At 34.8% G+C, this 27,091-nt stretch overlaps 1 protein-coding gene across 1 annotated transcript in view; it reads left to right on the top strand.

Moving 5' to 3' along the window:
* The window catches only part of LOC150086960 (KICSTOR complex protein SZT2-like), a 1,378,951-nt gene that overhangs the window by 1,062,349 nt on the left and 289,511 nt on the right, over positions 1–27,091 (top strand). Inside the window, exons 51-52 of the mRNA XM_090372336.1 lie at positions 12,249–12,446; positions 23,139–23,418. Of these exons, the coding sequence (XP_090228462.1) occupies positions 12,249–12,446; positions 23,139–23,418 (478 nt within the window). The remainder of the gene's footprint in view (positions 1–12,248; positions 12,447–23,138; positions 23,419–27,091) is intronic.

Below are 27,091 nucleotides of genomic sequence, written 5' to 3'. Positions count from 1 at the left end.
TTGACTTGCTAGCATCCCATTTTTCTTCCAACTCATGTATTAATGATCTTGGTAAACACCTCCCACCATTCCCAACACGCTCCATTCAATGCCTCCTGTGGTCTTCCGTCAAAAGTATGTCAGAAGGATTTTGACGAATCTTGATGCAAAGAAAGCTCCAGGTCCCGATGGTATTTCTCCACTTGTTCTCAAAACCTGTGCTCCTGAACTTACTCCTATTCTTTGCCGTCTTTTTTCACTCTCTTATTCCAAATGTGTTTTTCCTTCTGCTTGGAAATTTGCTCATATCCAGCCAGTTCCTAAAAAGGGTGACAAATCCCTCCCATTCAATTATCATCCCATTGCAATTACCACTACTCTTTCTAAAGTAATGGAGAAATGAATTAACTGCCAACTTTTAAACTAACTAGAATCCTTCTGTCTGATCAACAATCACCAGTATGGATTCCATCGGTGTTGATCCACTGGTGATATTCTGGCTTATGTTACCCATTTATGGACAAATTCAATGGAAAAGTTTGGTGAAACACAAGCAGTTGCTCTTGACATCTCAAATGGCTTTCGATTGTATTTGGCGTAAAGGTCTTCTAAACAAGCTTCCATCTTATGGTTTGTCAACTGTTTTTTGTAATTGGTTATCCAGTTTTCTCTCTGACTGCTCACTGAGGCTGATGGTAGATGGCTCTCTGTCTTTTAACTTCTCCACTAATGCTGGTGTCCCCCAAGGCTCAGTTCTTTTCCCCACTCTTTTTCTCTTGTATATTAATGACCTTCTTCCACTGACCGGAAATTCTGTCCATAGTTTTGCTGATTATAGCACATTGTTGGGTGCCCACAAAACCTCTCTCAGGCTTCTAGATTCCATTCAGAAGAGGGTAATTAATGACTCATCTATAACTGAGTCTCTCCACTCTCTGTCTCTTAGACTTACTGTTTCTGCTGCATGCCTTTTGTACAGATACTTCCACGGGCACTGTTCTTCCGAATTGGCTTCTGTAATTCCTGCTCTCGCTTTCAAAACAGTTTGAACACGTGCAGCCACCAGCCAACATTCATTTACTGTCCAACTTCAAACTCACAGAACCAACTTTTCATCTTCCTCGTTTATACATTCAACTGCCGTTTTCTAGAACAACCTTCCTTCATACGTATTTCCTGAAAATGACAGTCTACAGAAGTTCAAGTCCAATGTCAACAAATATCTTCTTTCATCTTCTCAACCCCCAACCCAAGCACAGTACTAAGTACTTAGGTAGTAAATCAGAGTTGTAATACTCAGTATGTTCTATGTTAATAATAATATTAGTAAAATAATAAGAGGAGTTTACCTCAATATAGTACGTAGAACAGTTCCATATGATACCCTCCAGAAATTAAAACGGAAAAAACTAAAAAATCAAGAACTTACCGGTACATTAGAGTAAATTATAAATAATTAAATAATCAATTTAACACAATTCAAATAAATTTAAAACAATTAATAATCAAATTAACACAATGAAAAGAATCTAATGAAAATATTCAAAACGATTTTCCTTCCTGAATCTGACAACGCTTTTCGACCGTATGTCGTGATCACAGGAATGAAAATTACCGAATCCGGTTAAACCTGAAACTTAAATAGTGATTATTTGTCTTCACGCATGCGCATAAAGGTCCACGCATCGGAGATCAAATATGGCCGCCGAACATTAACAGAATTCTCGTGTAATTTAATTTCAAAGGTTTCTGCAATTAATAGTCACGTATAATTATGTTGAACGTTGAGTATTTTGGCCTCGTTAAATAAAAAAGTATGTTTTTCGTTAATGGCATGAAAGGCTAATTCTGACGCTGCTGAACGAGAAGCACGAACTGAGGCTTCATGTTGATTTACACGAATATTAAGAGAAAATCGCGTCGGACCTTGGTAAGACGAGTCGCAATCACCGCAAGAAATGTTGTATACCAGATCATTAATTTGTGTTGCGAATGCGGAAGGAACCGAGCAATTGTTCAGTATAGTGTGTAACTTCCGTATTGGCCTAGCTACAATTATAAACTCGGTATCTTTAAAGAATCTGTTAAGCTGTTTGTGCCACTGTTCAACATATTGGACAGAAATAAGGTATTTTTTGATATTCCTATTGTTGATTGGTGTAGTATTTTGTACCCTATGTAGTCGTTTTCTCGATACGTGGTTAACGTTTTATTGTATTGATTGACCAAATTGGTAAACAGTGCCGGGTCTACTTCACAATAAGTGGAGGTATCTGACACAACTGAATCTAACTTATTGATATAATCATGTTTATCTAGTATTACCACTGTATCTCCTTTATCTGCCCTCTGTATAATAATGTGAAAAAACAATGCGTAATTGATATTGAATTTGGACTTCATAATGTTCCACAAAAAGATGTATTTATTCAACAAGTTAACCAAGTAGTGAATAACATAAAAGAATCGCGACTTCCTAAATAGAATACACATGACAGTTCAGCTTTACGAGAACTTCAGGAAAATAAGGACATTATTATACAGAGGGCAGATAAAGGAGATACAGTGGTAATACTAGATAAACACGATTATATCAGTAAGTTAGATTCAGTTGTGTCAAATACCTCCATTTATCGTGAAGTAGACCCGGCACTGTTTACCAATTTGGTCAATCAATACAATAAAACGTTAACCACGTATCGAAAAAACGACTACATTACTATGGTTCAGTTGAAGGAATTGAAGTCCAGAACATACAATATTCCTGCACTTTTCGGTCAGGTAAAATTAAACAAGACTGGATTTCCTATTCGACCTATTGTTTCCTACAGGAACTCTGCATTTTCATCCTTAGCCACACATGTATATAACATTATAAAACCCTTTAGACAGGTAATACAATTTGGGATTAAGAACTATGATACATTATTTAATAATCTTAAAGACTGTAGACTCGGCGACAATGACAATTTATTCTCACTAGATGTCATTATATACGAATGTAAACGTTGAATACACATTAGATATTATTTGGGATATGTTAAATAAAAACTCGACACCGATTAATTATACGAAGCTACCTATTAAGGAAATTTTTCACTTAATTAAACTGTTAGTTGAGGCTAACTACATCACCTTTCGAGACAAGGTGTATAAACAAATTTTTGGATTACCAATGGGTTTGAGCCTGAGTGGCTTAATGTCAGAGATCTATCTCTCACGATTGAGCAGATACATTTGACACATTTTCGACCCCGTATCACATACTATGGGAGGTATTTAGACGATGTTCTAGTTATTACCGATAGTAGTACTATCCTAGACATTTTACATTTGTTTAATAATATTCATTCTAGACTCAAATTTACATTGGAAAGGGAGGATACGGATACAAAGTCATTAAACTTTCTAAATTTGACGCTTACCCGGGACTCGAATAAAATACAATTTAGCATCTATCGAAAACCTACAAACACCGGTATGCTTCTACATTATAATAGCTATTACCCGTTCACCTACAAAAGATCGATTATCTTTAATCAATTTCTAAATGCCTATAAATATTCAACGACGGATTCTGCTTTGGACTCAGAAATACAAATATTAACTAGCAGATTCTTAAACAGGGATTATTCCATTACCACAATAAACAGAATTAGGGTACAAGCTAAGGATAGGATACAAAATACTACACCAGTCAACAATAGGAATATCAGAAAATACTTTATTTGTGGCACAAACAGCTTAACAGATTCTTTAAAGATACAGAGTTTAAAATTGTAGCTAGGCCAATACGGAAGTTACACACTATACTGAACAATCACTCGGTTCTTTCCGCATTCGCAACACAAATTAATGATCTGGTATACAACATTTCTTGCAGTGATTGCAACTCGTCTTACCAAGGTTTGACGCTATTTTCTCTTAATATTCGTGTAAATCAACATGAAGCCTCAGTTCGTGCTTCTCATTCAGCAGCATCAGAATTAGCCTTTCATGCCATTAACGAAAAACATACTTTTTTATTTAACGAGGCCAAAATACTTAACGTTCAACGTAATTATACGTGACTATTAATTGCAGAAACTGTTGAAATTAAATTATAAGAGAATTATATTAACGTTCGGCGGCCATATTTGATCTCCGATGCATGGACCTGCATGCGCGAAGACAAATAATCACTATTTAAGTTTCAGGTTTAACCGGATTCGGTAATTTTCATTCCTGTGATCACGACATACGGTCGAAAAGCGTTGTGAGCTTCAGGAAGGAAAATCGTTTTGAATATTTTTATTAGATTCTTTTAATTGTGTTAATTTGATTTTTAATTGTTTTAAATATATTTGAATTGTGTTAAATTGATTATTTATAATTTACTCTAATGTACCGGTAAGTTGTCGATTTTTTTCGTTTTTTCCGTTTTAATTTCTGGAGGGTATCATACGGAAGTGTTGTACATACTATATTGAGGTAAACTCCTCTTATTATTTTACTAATGGTACTAAGTACTATAGGTTCTAATACCTCTCGTGTTTGAGGTTTACATAAAAAAAAAAAAGTTTCATCTAGTTAGAATATTTATAATCAAGGAATGGTAATATTTATGCTAAATTTGCAATAAGTCTGTTTTGACAGTTTGGGCATTCTGTGTTCTAACTGTCAATTCCAGCTGCTGCCTATAAGCAACTGCCTATGCTTTAGCATACCACTGGTATTTGAAAGTTTGAAGAACTGCTTTTTAAATTCTATAAGTCATGGATGCAGGGGACTAATTAGATGGATGTGTTTGTCATATTGATTAGTTCTAATTTTGGGACAAAATATCACTTTATCGGAAAAGATATAGATTTTTAAAGACTTTGAGTTTTAATTAGTAAAGGCCTATACAGCCATATAATAGTGCCAGTGCTGGAGAAAGACATTGTGAACTACTCCAGTATTTTTAACCATAAAACTTTATTAACAAGATCAAGAATAAATAAATCTTTGCCGACCTCTTCGCCTTGTGGAACAAGGCAAAGAGGTCAGCAAAAAACACGCTGGTTCGACACCATCAAGAGTGATGCTGGCATGAACATGAAGGACATGAACAACAATATGTGCACATATTTATTGGCATCTGTCATCTACAGTTTTTGACAGTAAGTTGGCTTTAGCACCATGTTGTTTTCCTCCAATCAGTAATGCTCTCAGGATTTATGACATTGATGCATCATCTGGAATCAAACTGTTGATATGTGCACTTCACATTTCATGTAGCAAGTGCTCCTGTTACTGACAGACTGGCATCTAACTGCATGCATTCATTAAAGTACATGGTTTTTAAATTTAGATTTTTTCCCTGCAGAAGGTATAAAGGGAGTTTTAATTCCAAAAATTAATAAAAAAATGTATTTTTAAAATTGTTGCGGGGGGGGGGGACAGCTGAAATGAATAGGTGTTGTTTTTTTGTTTTTCTTCCTTTTTGCTGATGCTGTATAAGCTTGCTTTATAGCATCATTTGCCATTACTAATACTAATATTAATGCCAAAGGATAATTTTCTTCCAGTAAAGCAGAAGATATAGCATGTAAACACAAGGAACAAAGAAAGACTTGCAATTACATGAAGGTAGACTGAAAAGCAAAATATCTTATTACAAAAACTTCCGAAGGATTAAAGATAAATCAAAAAAAATAAACATACTTATAGAAAGATTATTTTTAATTTTATGTATACTTTTGTACATATGGTCCACCTATCTCTGTTTTTATTATTATTATTATTATTATAGATTTTGCAGCATAAGCCTCAGGTGCAAGAAAGCTTGAGGCTTATGCTGCACCAGCCAAAAAAAAATAATTCCCACCTTACCCAGAGAGAGAGAGAGAGAGAGAGAGAGAGAGAGAGAGAGAAGAGAATCACCAAGAAAGCAAGAAAGAGAAGGATGATGATATCCAGCTCAGGCTGGGTTTGCCGAGCCCATACTCACCAGATGTGAGCCTTGTTTACCACTTTATAAAGGCTTAAAGGCTAACCATCTCTTCATGGCTGCTTTATTATTGATTGAAGTTTTTCTTTTGCTCTGGAGTTCATTGAGCTTCAGGAGCAAAAAAAGTAACATGCAGCAAAACTGGGCTATAGAGATGATGCTGAACAACTTCAAATCTGAGTTACTAAATTTTTGCCAATGTTGCTTAGCTGCACTGAGGTTGCATATTGTTATGTTGAAGCAACAGTGCTGTATTACTTGGCCTTACTCGTTGATTCTTTTTTTCAGCTTGTCCAGTGTCTTATTATACTGGACTCAATTGAGTGTGGTCCCTTTTTTCCAGAAATTTATGGTAGCACCCATAGCTCCCAGAAACAAAAAGTCAACATCACCTTTTTGGCTGATGCTTCGACTTTGAATTTTTTTTGGACATGGAAACCACTTGTGATTAGTATTTATGCTTTGGGAATTCCAGGGAATTCCTAGGATTAATTTTTAAGTTTTTTTTTTTTTTTCAGGAATTCTCAATAAAAATTTGGGTATTTGCCAGGAAACTAAATACATTTTTATTAAAGAAATATAAATAAATTAAGATTTTATCTTGTGATATTTTCTAAAGATTACACTGTTTCTTTCACCCATACAGAAAAAAACATTTGTTTTTTATATTTTTTGTAACAGATTACCAACTTTTTATAAGTAATAAAGAAATGTGAGATCTGAAATAATAATATATTGAAAATGCTTAATGGGCAAGTTTGTTTTTATAAATTTTACTGGGAAAATTTGTTTATAGTGAATTGGACTTTTTGGTTTAATTGGAAATGTCAAACTGAAAAATCTAGATGAGAACTGTTCTAAAATATTTGTTACATTTATTATTTGAATTGTATGATAAGTATTTATCTGGTTAGGCACAAATGATAAAAATTATAATTCTTATGAAATTGTAATTTATGTTAAAATTGTGAGATTCATCCTTGTATTATAGGAATGAGTTAAAAGAAAAGAAAATTGTGGCAATAGAAAACCAATCTGAAGGTTGGAATATTTTATAAAATCAGAAACAGAACCCAATTATGCAAATTGCAAAAGAAAGTTCAGCTGAATGGAACTAGTGGAATGTTGAGACATTTAACATTGCATGGAATTAGTTTTGCACCTAGCTCATTGATAAAAAGTAAGAAAACATCACATTCCATCATTTACATATCTAAAGCAACAATCAATGAATGACATTGTTGCTAGGCTCACTGCACTGGATGGATTGTCCATACAATAGATAATAAGACTGCAATTTATTCAACAGTCAATTGAAAACAAAGGCTAAAAAATGAAGCAGCATTAATGCAACTGATTATGGACTCATATCACCTTGTACATGACAAGAAGGTTGATGAACTTGAACAATGGTTTAAAGCACTTGAAAAAATTAGCTTGACATTGGATGAGTGGACTTGCCCGTCTTCGTTATATGAGTGTTAATGTTCACTACAGAAATGGGAATTAAGGAAAACAAAGATGAGAAAAGCGAGTACAAATTGGAAAGCAAAGAGCGTGGTGAAAATTTTTCAGACAACAGAATTACTGATGATACTTCCAATTTTTAAGAATTGTGGACAGAAGATTAACTTTACAATGAGGAAATCAAGATTCCCAAATAAAAAAAAAGACAAATAAAAAAAAAAACAATAAAAAAAGATATATAAAGGTGGTTGGTTGGTGGAACAGACTTCCATCCCTTGTAGTGGAGGTTGATAGCCTAAATAAGTTTAAGGCTCAGCTGGACAGGTATTTTGAACGAACAGAAGGTTAAGTGGGGTTTTTTTTTTTTTTTTGGCTGATGCTGCATAAGCTTGCTTTCTTGCATCAAATGCCTCTACTAATGCTAATGCTAAATATATATATATATATATATATATATTTATTAGCACTGGAGTATATATATAAAATATATAAATATATATATATATATATATTTTTTTTTTTATGAACACCCAAAACACGAGATGTATTAGAACCTATAGTACTTAGTACCGTGCTTGGGTTGGAAGTTGAGAAGGCAAAAGAAGGTATTTGTTGACATTAGACTTGAACTTCTCTAGACTGTAATTTTCAGGAAATACGTATGAAGGAAAGTTGTTCCAGAAAGCGGCAGTTTGTTCTGTGAGTTTGAAGTTGGACAGTAAATGGATATTGGCTGGTGACGGCACTTGTTTGGACAGTTTTGAAAGAGAGCTAGCAGGAATTATAGAAGCCAATTCGGAAGAACAGTGCCTGTGGAAGTATCTGTAAAACAGGCATGCAGCAGAAACAGTACGTCTAAGAGACAGAGAGTGGAGAGACTCAGTTATAGATGAGTCATTAATTACCCTAATTATCCTCTTCTGAATGGAAGAGGGTAATTAGGGTAATTATCATAATTACCCTCTTCTGAATGGAATCTAGAAGCCTGAGAGAGGTTTTGTGGGCATCCAACAATGTGCTATAATCAGCAAAACTATGGACAGAATTTCCGGTCAGTGAAAGAAGGTCATTAATATACAAGAGGAAAAGAGTGGGGAAAAGAACTGAGCCTTGGGGGACACCAGCATTAGTGGAGAAGTTAAAAGACAGAGAACCATCTACCATCAGCCTCAGTGAGCAGTCAGAGAGAAAACTGGATAACCAATTACAAACCATAAGATGGAAGCTTGTTTAGAAGACCTTTATGCCAAACACAATCGAAAGCTATTTGAGATGTCAAGAGCAACTGCTTGTGTTTCACCAAACTTTTCCGTTGAATTTGTCCATAAATGGGTAACAGAAGCCAGAATATCACCAGTGGATCAACACCGATGGAATCCATACTGGTGATTGTTGATCAGACAGAAGGATTCTAGTTAGTTTAAAAGTTAGCAGTTAATTCATTTCTCCATTACTTTAGAAAGAGTAGTGGTAATTGCAATGGGACGATAATTGGATGGGAGGGATTTGTCACCCTTTTTAGGAACTGGCTGGATATGAGCAAATTTCCAAGCAGAAGGAAAAACATCTTTGAAATAAGAAAGTGAAAAAGGCGGCAAAGAATAGGAGTAAGTTCAGGAGCACAGGTTTTGAGAACAAGTGGAGAAATACCACCGGGACCTGGAGCTTTCTTAGCATCAAGATTCATCAAAATCCTTCTGACATCCTTTTGACGGAAGACCACAGGAGGCATTGAAAGGAGCATGTTGGGAATGGTGGAAGGTGTTTTACCAAGATCATTAATACATGAGTTGGAAGAAAAATGGGATGCTAGCAGGTCAGCTTTACCCTTGACAACAGAAGTGTTGAATTGAAGTGACAACAGAACCATCTGGTTTGGACAGAGATGGGAGCAGAGATGGGCAAAAGTTGTGGCCAATAGCTTTGGCAAGAGACCAGAATGCCCGGCTACCATTAGGGCAAGAAGCAAGTTTTCTACTCTTGGCCTGTTCAAACTCTAGTTTATACTGATTAATAACTGCTTTACAATTGTTGTGAGCTTTGCTGTAGACAGAAAATGAAACTTCTCTTGAACAGCCTTAGCACTTTTATTGGAAAACCAAGGTTTAGATAAAGGATGACATTTTAAAGTGGAGTGTGGGATAAAGGATTCCATTCCTGCAAGAATAATTTCACTGACATGATCTGAGCAAACGTTGATATCAGAAGTTTTGAAACAGTAATCTGATGAAGGAAAAGAAGAAAAGAAATCTTACAGGTCATCCCATTTTACATTCTTGTAATGCCAAACAACACGAGGTTGGAATAGCCATGAGATAATGGATCCATTGGAGAAGAGACAATCACCAAGTTGTGATCTGAGGTGCCTAAAGGACCACTCACTTTGACCGTGTACTTAGAAGGGTTGTTTGTGAGAAAGCAAGTGTGTTGGCTGTATTGTTATGATTGTCCAGTATTCTGGTAGGTAAATGAACAGTCTGTGTGAGGTCATTAGTAAATGCAAAAGCCTCAGCATCTCAACCAGCTGGGTCTGCGTGACTAGAGAATGGAAGCCAGCTATAGTTGTGAACATTAAACTCATAAGGAAAATTATCTCACCGTAAGAAAAGTTGGACTGTAGAGAGTCAAGTTGCAAGGAGAGGAAGTCAAAGAGCTCCAAGAGATTAGTGGAGTTGGGAGAACAGTAGAGACAATAAATAAATTTGACCAAATAAGGCAGAGAGATTTTAAGCCAGAAAAGGTCAAAAAGAAGATATTCTAAATTACCAAGTCTCTGACAGGGAATATCGGAACGGACATATGTACAAGTACCACATTTGAGACGAAAGGAATTATACAGTGAATAATTTGCGCAACTGAGATGAGAAGTGGTTGAATCAACCAATAACTGAGATTATGTCAGAAGGAGTACATGGGGTTTGGCAGACTGCAAGTGGAAATGGACATCATTGAGATTAGAACTGAGACCACATATATTTGTGAAGTGGAATAGGAAGTGTTTAGGATATTGGACTAGGATATTTTTGCAGTATGAGCACTAGGATATTGCTGCAGGCAGTATGACCACTTTGACTATTTCAACATTTTCCTGTCAGGAACGACTTTTCGCAAAAAGAGGTGATAAATCAGACTGGAAACACATTGCAACTTGAACTGAATTGCAAAACCTGCTGTTCAATTCTTGATCCAATGATTGATAGAGTAATTCTTCTAGCACAATTGATCAAAAAAAATATTTCAAGTATTGAAATTGATTTAATATTGGAAGAACATCGACATTTCACTGCTGAAGGAAATATCTCAAGCACTGAAGCCTACTGAACTTACTACTAATGCTTTGAGTAAGATAGGTGCTAACCTGCTAACAGTGGAAGGAGTTTTTCATTTTCTTTTTTTTTCAACACCACAAAGGCAAAATACAGAAATTTAAAGAAAGCTAGAATTTTCCATTCAACATCAGTTCATTCAGAGAAGAAATAAGAATATTATTTCAAGTTTACAATTTCTTCATGATGCACACATACTTGAATGTCTGTAAAATGATTTTTAATTTTTTCCAATGTGTACACAAATGATATAATCAAGCTGACCAAGAAACTCCTTGAGAGATTATTTGAAGTAAATGAAGAAGAAACTGAATCATTATCATTGTTTGAACCTAGCTCTAGTGATAATATGGAAGAAGATATGATATTAGTTTTGAAAAAAAAGAATTCAGCACCTATTATCGCTACAGTAACAATGACATGTTGAAATCACTTCAGAAAGAGTTTGATATATTTCAGGCAACAAAAAAACGAACGGCAAATTTGGATCTACTGTACAAAGCTTTGTTGTCAATACAACAACTCATCAACTGAAAGTGAGAGGTGATCATTCTCTGTTGCAAGCTCATTTTGTTCTAAACTCCATACCAGATTAAATGACAATGCACTCAGTGGTTTTTGCTTCTTGAAAATATATTTTTTAAAAATGGATAAATTGAACAATAAATAAATTTATTTATCAGGTTAGCTAAATCACACTCTTATTTTAAGACTTCTTTTTATTTCCAGTGCAGTGTTCATCACATTTAATAAAGAGCCTTTTTATAGCCTTATCCAATTCAAATGATAAATATATTTATTTTAAGAGACCTATAGATAGAGTTGGTTTAAATTTGAAAGATTCAAATTTCCCGGGAAGTAAAAAAGGCTTGGGAAGCATAATCCCTACCTTTGACTTATAAAACCCACCAATGAAAGATGCTGAAATCAACAGTTCCTTCCTTAAATGTGGCTAGTAATTGGTGATCAATTTCAAGAGGCTTAACATTTTCTTTAGTTAGAAATTTAACAATTGTATATTGTTTGAACCACATGATCAAAAGTTGCTTCCATTTAACATAGTGTAATTTTTAAATGTTCAACCACATATAATAACTATAAACTGTTAGCTACATGGAGAACCTAGTTATCTGAACTAAGAGGCATTGCTTTCAGGCTGCCCTCATATAAGTAATGGAAAAATGGGTAAAGTAGCAAAGTTTGTGATTTTAAAAAATTTAATCTGCATTTATCTATGAATATATATATATTTAAATAAAAAAAATTCAGTCCTTAATCTTTTTTATCCTACCTTATAAGTTGGATAGCCTGTGTTATTAATAATTGTAAAAACAAGTAATGGAACTCTTAAGTTTACTAAAATTATGTAACTTGCATTTATAGCATAATTTTACTGTGGACTCACCACTTTAATTGTAATAAATCTTCTTAAATCTTAAATGTAATAAAGAAATAAAATCAATTTTCATTTATTTTATCTTCAAATAATATTTACTTTCCTACAGCTTATCCTTTACCTCTACAATTGGTCACTTGATCAAGCTAATAACCTCTGTAAATTAATGTCCCTGCTGGTCCAGTGGCATACTTCTCGTGCCTTAGTTTTGCACAGCATTACCTCACAAAAACTTGGATTATTTCACTCTCAACCTTTAAGCCGCATGGCTCAAGCTACAAAATCAGAAAAGCATGACAAATCCCAGGTAAGTTTAAAGTATATTTCTTATTTATGTTGGTCAACATTTCTATAAACTTCTTGTTCATATGGTTGGAGAGACAGTTACACAGACATAATGAATCAGTTGCAGTGTTCTCCCCCAGAAAATTTTTTCAGCTGGGTGGCATTATGAAGTAGTCGGATGGTGAAGTGTAATACTTCGCAATATTATAACATTTTCTGTTATTTATAAATGTGACTTAAGCGATCCAGAGCAAAAATTAAATGCATAATTTAACATTATATTGATTTAATGATAATTTTTGCTACAAACATTGAAAAATTTTATGTTGGCTAGTGTTGTATTTTTTAACTGAAAAATGAAAATTCCAACACATATATATAAACACACTAAATTTAACAAATAAGGTACTTTTTATTTAAAAAATAGAAAGTTTTTATAACAAATAAAAAAAAGAATTTTATTAGAATTCGATGTAAAAGAAATAATAATGAAAAATATTTAAATTTAAATGTTTTCTGATTTAACTTCTTACTCATTATGGGTTCTTATTTTATTGCAATATATATTATTATATTTGTGCACCTGTACGGAGACAAAGAAGACGCCACGTTAAATTCTGTGAACGTTGTTCACAGAATTTAACGTGGTGTACTAGCTTGCGGAATTATAATACTGAGCTTGCTGTAGAGATGGCTACAGATTGAGTGAGTCGATGCACTGAGTCGACTCAGAAAGTGTCCGAAAGATATGAATAACAAAAGTGAATCTGATTGACTCAGTGAATCAGAATTCAACCAACATGTTGACGCCATAAACCAACTGGCACCTTATAGCACACAACAATATTCTTAGTAATCTGGATTCACAGCATCGAACTATGCGATGCCCACATGACGTAACCACTATTTGACCATCGCACTGCAATGGTCAAATAAAGTGTAAAGTGTGTTTAGGGTCAAGCGGCACCAGGGGTTTCCCCCATCTCCGCGTAGTTTACATTGTGGGTGAACCAGTTTACTGGAAAAGCCAGAGATTTAAAAGTGTGTGGACTTTGTATATGTGTGATGCCTTGTACCGTTGTTCATCTGGTCATTTAGCCGCCAGACCTCTACTGAGGCCCGACGTTGCCCCACTTTCGCCCCATGGAGGCAGACCAGGTATCCACTTGAATATAGTTCACTCTGGCAGGTCCTGCCACCTAATTTCCTGAGATTTCAGTGGCTAGGACCTAAAAAAAAATAAATAAATAAATAAATAAATAAAATAAAATAAAAAATAAAAAAAATAAAATAAAATAAAAAATAAAAAAAATAAAATAAAATAAATAAAAATAAATAAAAAATAAATAAAAATGTGATCACGTTGAGGAGGAAGTGCTAGGAGGTCAAAAGAAATGGTGGGCGAAATTGATTTTCACTTGTGGAATTTAGATTGTGTGGGGTGTTCACTAGCGTGCAGGTAGAGTGGGGAGGGAGACTGAAGACTGGGGGGGAGATAGATAGAAGTATGGAGCCGATAGGGAAGACAACTCCAGTTTACAGTGGGGCATGCCCGTGCCCCACCAGAAGGAAAAGAAGGGGTGGCGAGAAGGGGAGGTGACAGCAGGGTTGTCCCCTCATCCCCCGCCAGGGAAGGGTAGAAAGTAGGCCAGGCAAGGGAGCTGGCCTATTCACCAACAGGGCATACATGTGGGGGTGGCTTCAGTCGGGCGCCAAGGCGTCAGGGCTGCCCCATTTGGTATTCCCAGGAGTGGAGTGAAGATATCTCTGTCCAGGTTTTCAGTCCAGGTCTGTATGACATTTGTGCAGATCATGCTTGGTCTTTTATTAAGTAGTTACTCGTGGGATCCAGGTCCATCCACTGGTGGATATTCATTAGGATAGGCTTCAATCACAGTCAGGGTGGACTCCCGAAGGTCCGATTGTAGTCAATGCGTTTGGTTAACAGTTCTCAAATGGAATCGGTGTCCTCCATCGGTCAGTATTTGGGAGAGTGCAGTTCAGGCACAGTCCAATGGTCAAATAGTGGGAGATCTTATAACTGCATAGGTAGGTTATGTACTGGAAAGCTGAGTTCTTCCAATCTTTTGGCATTCAGTCACAATTCCAGCTGGACTTGGCATCTGCTCCTGTCACGTTGACCTAGATCACATAGTATATTTGAATTAATATTGATCGAGATCAGTGAGCAGTACCATACGGTACCGTTAGAATCGCTTAAATTTTAGCCGGGCGGTCAGTTAAATTCACCGGCCGGTGTGCCCATTCGATAGGAACTGTGGAGAACACTGAGTTAATATTTCTTCATTTCTGCTTTTAGATAACAATAGATGTGCAATATATTATCTAAAAGCATAAATGAGGAAATTATGCAACTCTAAAGTCTAACTGACATCATTCTACTATTAATAGGATTATATCCAATAAGCGACCTTGAATATATTTCTTATTCAATATAACAGTGACACCATGTTCTTTTACTTGGTCACTTCCAGAAAAAACAACCAAAGACCCATTTCTAGTTTTGAAATAACCTTGTCCTGTCCACATGACTTTGGTTGCTCCTAAAATGTCAATTTTGTACCTATCCATTTCATTTATGACCATTTCCATCTTGCCTTCTTTTAAACTTTTTACATTCCATGTGGCCATGTTTATCATCTTCTTTCTTAAATTTAGTTTTGCAGGACACAGAATGACATCTGTGATCTGGTTTACAGTAGTTTTTTGGAGTTGTTTTTGTTGTGGTCAGATGATATGGTGCAGTATCAGATAATATGGTGTTATATCATTGCCTTCCACATGGCGGATTTTGAAAGGGGCCGGCTTCAATCATAGGAAGAGTGATATGGAGTGTTTTTGGTTTGAACGTCATGGATCCCATGAGATGCTAGGGAAGAGAAAGTTGACTGCAGCAGAGCCCCACTTACTGCAGAAAGGCTGGTTACAACTGGGCTTTGCCTGGTTCCTAGAAGTTGTTTGGAACTGCATCACCCATAGCCATTCATCCTTTAGGCATGCCAGCCACCGTAGGATTGGGGATTTTTTTTGAGGTTTACTACTCTAGATCCACCATCTTTTGTGTTAACAAGGTCACCTTGGGAAGGGTATGGTTCTTCACCATGCAAGGAGAAGCTATGTATGATGCATCCTTACCCCTGCGACAAGTGAGGATAGTACTAAAAGTGATGGTGAGATGTAACTCTGTCCTCAAGACCCTTGGCACCTCAGTAGATGATGATGAAATCTCAGAATGCCCAGAAACTGTTGTAGCAGAAGAGAGTGTTGCAAAAATGAGACATTAATCCTGGAAGGTTGTTGTATTAGCATCAGAAAACTAGCTGCAGAACTCCAAATTAGTGTAGAGTCTGTGGAAAATATCATCTATCAACAGTCACATATGAGTAAAGTGTGTGCTAGATTTCTGACCCCTTACCAGAAGAAGTACAGAGCACAGCATGCACATGAAATGCTGTCAATATGCTAGAAAAGGAAAAGGAATTTTTTTCACAGCTAGTCACCATGGATGAAACTTGGATCCATCACTGTGAAACTGAAACTGAACAAATGTCAAAACAATGAAAGCATGCAGAATCACTACCACCCCCACCCCAAAAAAGACAAAGATGCAACCAAGTGATGCTATTAGTTGTTTTGGGATCAGCATTGTGTAATACTAACAGATTACCTTCAAATGGGCTGTACTGTGATGGCAAAATATTATTCCAACCTCCTCATAAAGTTACTTTTATAGTAACTTTATGAGGAGGTTGGAATACGGTGCTATAAAATAAAAAAGATGGGGAAAGCTGTGAAAAGGTGTGCACATGAATGTGGTTTGAAATATTACTGCATCCTGCTTATTCCCCTGACTTTGCACCCTCAAATTTCTTCCTCTTTCCCACCCTAAAGTCCTTTTATTATGGAAAACACTTTTCTGCTGATGACGAGATGATTTCTGCTGCCAAGTTGTGGTTTAAATGACAGTAAGAGGACTTCTACAAAACTGGCTTATGGAAGTGTATTGAAAGGTGACAAAAATGTATCATTTTGTTTAGTGACTATTTTGCAAAAGTGTAATATATGGTGTTTGTTCCAACCTTCTATCACAGTTAGTTCTGGGTGTATATAAATCTTTTTTGAACTCCCCCTTGATTACAATTCAATTGATATGCACTTAACAGATACACTTAAAAAATGTGCTAAACTGCAGTGAAATTTTTTTTCAATGGAAATATGTTGCATTTGGTATATTTTAATACTGATTTCAAATATGCAGTTCATTTTTTCTCTAGTATCCTCAGTTTACAAGGTATATTTCATATTTTGTTTGTCATATACAGGTATACCTCACTTAAAAACAGTTAATTTAGTGACATTTCATTATAACTTGAATTGAAATTTGCCATCAATATTTGGTTTACACACCTCTCACTTCATTAAAATAACACCTTAAATAATTTCCTGAAATGTTTAAAAGTGTACCATCAAACAAGTGTACTCCAAGCTTAGACAAAAATCATTATCGTGACATGTGGCACGAACTTGAAGCATTATTTAGTAAGTATAAGGTACTCTATATGCCATTTTTCCTTAAATAAATTTTCTGTTTATACTCCAGGGCAACCACATAAGAGCAAAAGACTTCCCAAGAGAGCATACAAGAACATCACCATATTTAGAAGTCATGCAGACTTGAATTACAGTCAACTCAAACAAGTACAAATGTACTCACATGCTTGAGCACTCAACTACATGTTCTGTTCATTTGATTATTTCATTAAATACACTTTTAATAGTCCCATTTTGGACCTATTAAAAAAAAAAAAAAATAGATCCAAAATGCTCATGAAAGAAAGAAGTAGAATGAAAGCAAGTTAAGATGTAAAATATGAAATAGAGCTCTTGGAGAAAACTACTGTTTGATTTTGTTCATATTTACCTTGGAATGAGGGAGCCAGCCCATGATATACAAAGAAACATAGTGAAACGTTTTTGCAATGTAAAGATTGAAAAAATGCCTGACTTCAATAATGTTGAGCAGCCTTATGTAGTCAATTTACTCAAATCACATGGTAAATATTTGACTACTGAAGAACTTCTTCGACTTGAATATTAAAGAATCAAGGCAAGACAAGGGTGAAGAAATGCCAATGCCACCACTAATTAAACTAATAGCAACCAAAAACACATTAGAAACTTTTACCTGTTTAGAAACTCCAGTAGCCATCTTTGCTGAGAAAGTGGACATACAACGGAGCAGCAGGATTAACAGAAACATTTTGCAAAAAAAAGTACAAGAATGTTATCAGTCGGTATATGAAGAGAGAAAGAAGAGGATGTAGATGCCAATAGATACATAATTTAAACCTCATTCATCTATAAGAAAAGAAAGAAGCTTCATTGCTTTAAATGACTAATGTAAGATAAAATACAGTTTTCTTTTATCCATAGTTATAGGCTTAATGGGTTTGGTTCCATATTAAATAAACCGATGATGCACAAAGTTTCAACCTTCTCTTATTATTACACTGTTATTTAGTAGATATTGTTATTACATCATTTTGCAATATAAGCAAGTTTACTTCTTTCCCTATCACTGATTAAACTGTTATATTCAAATATACTACTTATTTATTTATGTTTTTTTTAAGGAATGCATCTATCATTTGAAGATGAGAGTATTTGGAAAATTGCCATTCATTTAATGACTTGGTTTCAAGGAACATAATATTATCATTAATAGAGTTATGCTTAGATTTTATTGAAAAAGTTTTGGAGTTAGGTGTTTTCTAGATCCTTTTACTGTGGTCAGTTTCTGGATTGTTCTACCTCACCTGCTCCTAGCATGCCATATAAAAAGCAAACCTGCCAGACAGGTTATTCAGTTAGAATTATAAATGTGTGAGTTAACAGTGTTACATATTAGCAAACTTTTGTAGTTTTTGGTGTCAATTGCAGTTTGTACATGCTGTTAAAATGTCACATCGAACAAATATATTTTTACCACTACATCACATAAAGTGAAGTCCAAATAAAAATTTTCTAAACGCTATGGACAGGAGACTTTCTATATTTAAAACTAAAATCTCCATACATTTCTAATGCAAAACTCAATTAAAATGTTATTCATTAGGTTGTGGATCAGAGAATTACTGAAAGAGGAACATTATGAAAGAGTGTTAAATTATTTGGGACCGGAAATTTATTACAACCCCATCAAAATCTCAGTTGCCATCTCTGAAAATAGACTTCCTTCATTCCCATTTAGACTTTTTTACCAGCATAACTTTGGACATGTTTTCCTAATATGTTCAAGGTTAATTTGGAAAATATATTAGGAAAACACTTACCATGATAGACATGGTAACTATTTTCATCAAAATGTAGTATTGCTACCATGGAATAACATTACCAGTGAAGGCAGCAGCACAGTATGCTGGCAGATTATTGTTGGGTGTCGGGCTATTGCACTGTATTATGCTGCCTGAACCAAAACCACAAAATTCCACCTCAAAAAACACAGATAAGTAAAAATGCAGCATTTACTTTGTAATACTTTTTTTATTATTAGTATCAATAGTGGAAAAGGATGCAAGAAAGCAAGCTTACACAGCATCAGCAAAAAAAAAAACTGTGTGTGTGTGCCAAGCACACAGTGGAAGTTAAGTGAAACTTCTTTAGAATCTTTTGAAATGCTTATTAATTCAGTGTTACAGTGGTTTAATATTTTACAATTGTTTTACAAGTTTATTAACAAAGTTTTTACAGATTTAATATAGTAACATCGATACAATTGACTTATGATAGTTAAAATATGATGCATAGATTTCAGATTTTGTAAGTGTCGTTGAAATCATTGTATCGTTGTTCATGGTGAGACTGAACTTTTGTTGCAAGAAATCAACAAGCAGCTTAGATTCGTTGTTTCGAAAATTTATGTTGAAATCTTTGCTCATAATCATCAGTAGCTTATGTTACTCTTCCTCGAGAAGTGTTGCTCCAGCAATAGTATAAGGCAACAGAATGAGGTGTGAATTTTATAATTTTTTGTTTAGGAATATTTGGAGAGATGTAGATAACGACGGTACTCCTTTGTACTCAATGGAGGTGGTTTCGGTGGTCGCATTGCATATATACATTGCATATATGAAATCCTTGGCAGTATTATCACTATTGCCTCTAAACCTGGTTTGTTCTCTAAGTCTGTCAAACTTCCCCATTTGTCTTCGTCTATAGATGTCAGAAATTTTATAGTGAATATGAGCAGTAAACAACTAACTAAAGATCAGTTGGAGGTTCTAAATTTAGGACCAAAATTTGCCATGATTCCGTCTAGAGTACCGGTTGCAGAAATAGCAGTGGGCGTGGAAAGAGCTATAAATAAGCTTCCCAAAGATATGGCTAATGAAATTCGAGTTAAAACAGCAGCCATCATCAGTCAAGCTAAAAACACCCTCTCTAATCTCAATGTGAAGCAAAAATTAGCGCTAAAAAGCCTTAAGCAAGATGATAGCATTGTGGTTTTACCCGCTGACAAAGGTAGGGCAGCGGCGGTTCTTGATAAGGAAGCATATCTGAATAAGGCATTGGATTTATTGAATGACCAAACAACCTATAAGGTTATTCAGGAAAGTCCACTGCTTAACTTGGAACGGCAAGTGAATAGAATGGTACAGAGTTGGCTTAAGTCTAGCAAAATTTCCAAAAAACAATATTGGGTACTGCATGCTACAGGGAGCCAAATACCAAGATTTTTATGGCTTGCCTAAAATTCATAAAATGGGTGTACCACTTAGACCCATAGTCTCATTTATAGGCAGTCCCACATATGCACTATCTGGTTTCTTAGCCAAATTATTATCTCCATTAGTAGGACTTTCCGAATTTAGTGTTAAGGACAGCAAAGACTTTGTGCATTTTATAAGAAGCCAACGCATAGAAGAGATTGAAATTATGATACTTTTCGATGCCCTTCATAGCCAGGTGGGCAGGAGCGGTAGTGCGTGGCACACGCTTCTTGATTAGACCAGGGTTCGAGCCCATGACCACCAAATACGGAGGATGCGGAAAGGTCAGGGAATGACCACTGCATATCCTCAGAGCAATATGTCACAAGTAAAGGACCCCATTCAAAAAGAGAATGCAAGTGGGATCATATATAGCATTAGATGCCCAGATTGTGAGGAGTGTTATGTAGGGGAAACAAAACGGCATCTCAAAGATCATCTAGGGGAGCACACTAAGGCAATAAGAAATGTGGAGTACGGTAAGTCCGCCGTGGCCGAGCATTTTTGGGAGAAGCAGCACCAGATCTCCCTGGACGATGCTATCATCACTGATCGGGCACATAAGTTCTGGGACCGTGGGTGGCTTGAGAGTTTGCGGATCTGTTCCACAGTGAATATTAATAGAGGAACACAGATCATCCACTCTTCAAGGCTACTATCCTCAGAAGGGATGAACGGTTCCATATGACCCACTCGCGAGCCACTTCCAGTTCTATAACACAAGAGAACAGAACACGTGATGAGTACTTTGAACCTGCTGGTATTTAAAGATGCACCGCAGAACAAAGAAAATACCGCTGAAGAAGAAGGCAGGAGCCTTCGAAAGCTATGGTTTTATCACTTTTAATTTAGTATATTTTAATATATTTTATGGTTTTATTGTTCTTAACCCAGTATATTTTAATGTATATTTTATATATTTTAGTTGTAAAGTTAAACATAATTTATTGTAAATACAGGCAAATATAATTTATTATAAATACATAGTTATCAAGATCCCAGTTTTTGTTTTTGTTGAGTTTCAATATGAATACACCCAACCTCAGAGGCCTGTTTGAAGAAAAGTCTTGCTAGTATTTGAGTGAAAAAAAAAAAAAAAAGGTAAACTACAGCCATTATCAACCCACTGCAGGATGGAAGCCGCCTCAACAATTCATGCTGAGGGAAATGGACCATAATCTGCCACGCTAGTCCAGTGTGGTTTGGCAGATCAATTGTATTTAGCAGACGGGCTTGAACCCCAGTCTATTCAAAGAGCGTGTGCTACTGTACTGCTCCTGACCACTGGGCTACAGAGACCATTTGCTTGAGTGATCAACCCCCAAATTGCAGTCAACATCTGGAAAGTTAAAATCACCCATTATAAGTCATTCTGATTAACTGTTGGTATTAATTATTAATTACCAACATTAATTGGTATGCTTATCACAGTCATTAGACCTATAGCACACTCTTAGTCTCATTTTTGTGTTCCCAGTGCTTATGCCACACCAAACTGACTCAACATTGCACTGGTCATCCATGTTGATTGGATGCGCTGCATAGTTTTAAAATGCTTCTTAACTAATAGCACAACTCTTCCCCCCCCCCAATTATCTAACTGCAGCCATGATTGGAGAGGCCCTTTGAAATTCCATTTTATTAGGACTTGAATCCAGACATCACCAAACAAGTGACAAGTAGCAATGCCACTATACTATCACAGAGGACCACAGAATGGATTTTAAAACCTTTCTCACACTGAATGTGAATAAAAAAATGTTTCTGTTTGTTATTTTGTTATTTTCTGTTTGTTATTTTCTTATTTTGTATTTTCTGTTTGTTTCTGTTTGTTATTTTCAACAAGATTGATGTATATTTCTCACTGCAGTCCTAGCACTGGATATGTTTAGTTTAAGACCAAAAAGGATCCAAGAACATTCTTGTCATTTCTCTGGTTCTGAAACACACTATTGCTTCAACAAGATAAACATTAAGACTAAATATTTTCTACCCTCACATTCAAGATGACCTTATTATTTGTGAGCTGACCTAAATTACTAATACTACTTTGTACAAATGGCATCACCCTGTTTGTTAAAAAGTGCATATTTGTCTTTGTAGTTTATGCCTTGGGGACTCTTTTTCCCTCCATTGATAGAGATCAACCATATCAACCAACCATTAAGACTTGTGCTTATGCTCAAATAGGGCATCTAAATTTTGTAAATTTAATGTAGTAATTTTGTAAGATAACCAAATAAATCCTACCAACTTTTGTAAGTTCTTTAGTGCCTGCCATGTTTATTGCATTCTGTAATTAGATAGTATGAATCAGAGTTGTAATACTCAATATGTTCTATGTTGATAATAATAGTAAAATAATAAGAGGAGTTTCCCTCAATATAGTACGTAGAACACTTCCGTATGATACCCTCCAGAAATTAAAACGGAAAAAATGAAAAAATCGACAACTTACCGGTACATTAGAGTAAATTATAAATAATTAAATAATCAATTTAACACAATTCAAATAAATTTAAAACAATTAAAAATCAAATTAACGCACTTAAAAGAATCTAATGAAAATATTCAAAACGATTTTCGTTAGATTCTTGTAAGTGCGTTAATTTGATTTTTAATTGTTTTAAATTTATTTGAATTGTGTTAAATTGATTATTTAATTATTTATAATTTACTCTAATGTACCGGTAAGTTGTTGGTTTTTTCCATTTTAATTTCTGGAGGGTATCATACGGAAGTGTTCTACGTACTATATTGAGGTAAACTCCTCTTATTATTTTGCATTCTGTAATATATGAATCATAGTTTCATAAATGGAACAGGAAGTTTTCTAAATAATAAATTAGTAAATTATAATACAATAAATATATTGTAATTTACAATAACTTATGCTAAATTAGTTGACGTGTTTTTTATTATAGCAGAGTTTAAGTGGATTTCTCAGTGTTCTTCCACAGAACGCTGGTTATATTGATTTATTGATCAAGCATCACAGTCCTCCCCATCGAGATACACAAAACACAGCTTTCACAACTCCAAGGAAACTTTCTTCTTCTAATTCTGGTAATATTAATTTCCTTGAAACATTGAGAGACAGTCGTCCTAGAAAACCTTTGCACAATTCTAGTTTTGGTTCTTTGAGAGATCAAGTTGCTCGTCATGGAAAACAACTACAAGAGATTCGAAACTCTGAAAGAAAAGGTATGATTCATTACCGTTTTGTACTGAAGGATAATATCATAGCTAATAATTCATTTTTTTGCATTTTAGTTCAGGCATTTGAGCTTAAGTTTTTTTAGCCAAAAGCTATCCTACATTAGTTTGTACAAGTACATACACTCACTCTTCTGGTGTTTTCTGCACTTTTTTTTTTTTTTTACTTATGTTCCTGACAGTACCAATTTATTAATATGCTTAAGTTGTTTTTTAAGTGTACAGTTTTAAACGCTTTTTATTTTATGAATACATCTTGAAATTAACAATATTAAAAACAAATAGAAAAACTAAGGAAAACTTAATGAATTGATAATAATCATGTAAAGAGCTTTTTAAAATGGTTAAAATGTATAATTTTTAAACTGGATTTGATGAGTTTTTTAAATATTGAGGATATTTTTGGACAACAGAGAAAGATTAAATTGAATAACAAGAAATGTGTATATTATTACTATTAGTAGAGGTTGGTGGTGGTGAAAGCAAAATATGCAAGAAAGCAATCTTATTCAGCATCAGCCAAAAAACAAACAAACAAAAAAAAAAAAAAAAAAAAGCCTGCACTTCTCATTTCGCCTGTCTATTCCCTCTAACAGTTTATCTAATTTTTTCTTGAATTTATTCAAACTACTCACCTCTACAGCGACAGATAGATGTTTATTCCAACAATCAACCACTCTCTCGCTGAAGGTAAATTTCTGCTCATGTGACCTGTAACCTTCCTCAAGTTGAATGTGTCCCCCCTCATATGAATAGTCTGAGCAAGATGAAGGATTCTTTCAGTTGAGCTTACTCAATCCATTCAAGGCTTTAAACACCAGGTGCTGCAATTTGTAAAACTGAAGCCCTTCCTGGTGAGAGCACCCTCATCAATCTTGTTACTCTTTTCTCCATATTTTTCCAACAGATTCATGTCTTTCTTAAAATGAGTACTTCAAGATCTCTGTGTAGTACTCAATATGTTGCCTAACCACGGGATAATCACCTCCTTATCCCTACTAGCAAAATTTCTGTTGTTATTGTCAAAACCCCATGAGCTGGCTTGGCTGCACTGCTCAGAGATCGTTATATCTGACTGCAAAGTTACCCCCAGATCTAGTTCTCCACTACCATGAGTGCGGTACCACACAGCTAGTATGTTGCTGCTCCACATAGAATTACCTTGCATTTGTCAATATTAACCTTCAGTTTCCACTTCTTAGCCCATATGCCTCATTTATCTAGATTTGTTTGAAGTAGCATACCTTTATTACTGTAATTAACTACCCTGCCAATTCTGTATCATCTGCAGACTTAGACATTAAGCCTGTATGCCTTCATCAGTATCATTACTAAATATAGAAAATAACAATGGACCCAGCACTGAACCCTGGGGAAACCTGCTGATAATATTAGTCTAAGAAGAACAGTGCCCATTGATAACCACTCTGTCTTCTCCCACTCTACTGTTCCTTTCCCTTAATGCCACACTGCCCCAATTTTGCTTTTATTTTTTTCATATTTAATAGTCTAATATTATTTGAATGAACAAATAATTCATTTATTATTGGTTCATTTTAGATATTTGAAAAGAATTGAGTTTTAAAGAATTTGGGATTCTCTAGAAATAAACTAAATACTTGATTATCCTACTTTTTTTAAAAATAATATAAAAAAGCAGGAAAAGTTTTCTCTAATTTAGTATTATGCTGTATGATTTCACAGTATTCACATTCAAATAAGGCTTTCAAATTTTGATATGATTTCTGTAAATTATTTTTCTGGCAAAATAATAGTATAATATAATAAAGTTTAGCAAATGCTGACAGAATAAGCCAGGTGCTCACAATTTAATACAGAAATGAATACTTTACAAGGATATAATATAAAAAAAAAAGGTAAAATGAAAAATGGTTAAAAAAATTTGACTAAAATAATGTAAAAAAGTGGGAAAAAATGGTAAAATGTTAAATAAATTAATTATAAATAGATACAAACTAATCATAGATTTCAAAATTGCCTGGTATCTTTTTTCAACAGTAAAATCTAAGGTTGTATGGCAAGCACTTATATTCACAGAGAATAATTTATGAAAAACTATAAACACTGCGTCACTAAAATTTATGGGAACCAAGTTCTCTCATTTGCCTGGAAGCCAGCAAGAACAATGAATGGCATCATTGATAGTGCTTATATGTTACAATGGAACCAGGTTTTTTTTTTTTTTTTTTTTATCATCTTGTAAAAAATAAAAATGCTCAACAATATTCTAAACCTTTTAAATGTATTTAAAGATGAAATTCAAAGTTAGCTCCAATAATAAGGCATCATCATCAGTGATAAAAGAATTATAGTCAAATAAGGAGGGGCAATTGCCCAATCAGAAATCTAATACTCACTGTGAACACACCAAAGCCATCCTGCTTTTACAGTTCTATGAAAGCAGGGTGTCTACATTGCAAATTTAGATGACACATCTATAATCCTCTCCACTGTATTAATTGTTAGATGGTCAAACATTCACAGATTAGACAGAGGAAAATTTACACGTGCAAATTATGGGTCTCAAGAACACTCTACTTCTACTTACACAGCCAAGAATCCTGAATGCACAAATTGAAAACAGGAACACGCTGCATGCTCAAGAGGACAGAATGTTTGGAAAAAAAGATAAAAGAATACTGAAGTATAAAGCAGAACATAGAGTTTCATAACAAGAAGTTAAAAAAAAACTGTAATGGTAAACACTGGAAATTAAATAAACTTTCCTATGCTCAGATTTACCTTGACTCCAGAAACAAGACTTACTGGCTCAGTATGCACCAGTGAAAGAAAGGGAAAGTAATGCAGGAACAAAGATGACCAAACAAATGGACATAGAGCAAAAGAGTGCCATAGAATAATCAGTCCTAGAAATTTTTGTTAAAGAGAAGTTAAACTATGAAAACTATATTTCTTACAGAAAGAGAAAACCACACAGACAAAGTGAAGACGGCCCCAAGTTAACAATCCAAGAGATCCTTAAAATCCAAATATCAAATTCAATAATCCATTGACACTATCAAGGTTTCTGCTCAAATACTAATATAATAGTGATATCATAGACCTAATTACTACTCATCATCACCCACTGAGTCTCTTCCTATAAGAAACATACCTAAAAATACAAACATCATATACATACCTAAAGAAACATACCTAAAACTACAAAACTTCAGATATAAAAAGAATTGACAGTTAGAACATCATGAGGAGGAGTAGTCACCTTAGTTAACAGATGTGCCATTTCATGTAATTCTGAACACCCTGATAGAAGCAGTTGCAGTTCATCTTGCAATATGCTTTAAAAGTGCAATCATCTTAATATATTTCCCTTCTAGTCAACATGTTCTAAAAATATTTAGAAGAATTGATTGTTAAATTATCATCCCCTTTCTGTATTTTAGGTGATTAGACTCACAGTAGTGCGACACTAAAATAGAACATGTTAAACTAATCGAAAAATTGATAGATGAAACCACCCAAAAACTTGAATGACTGCGGATACACACACGTGCTCGCTCATGTACTCACACATGCTTTTACTTTCCATTGAAGAGCGGCACTGCAATAGATCAGTCCCTACTCCTACTCTATATCCACTGGTTCAGTGGATATAGAGTAGGAGTAGGGGGGAATATAC

This window comes from Mastigoproctus giganteus, chromosome 4, assembly GCF_048544385.1.
Source record: "Mastigoproctus giganteus isolate SK-2022 chromosome 4, ASM4854438v1, whole genome shotgun sequence".
NCBI classification, from domain to species: Eukaryota; Metazoa; Arthropoda; class Arachnida; order Uropygi; family Thelyphonidae; genus Mastigoproctus; species Mastigoproctus giganteus.
Note: the sequence above shows the minus strand (reverse complement) of the source record. Positions and strands in the feature narration are given on the sequence as shown.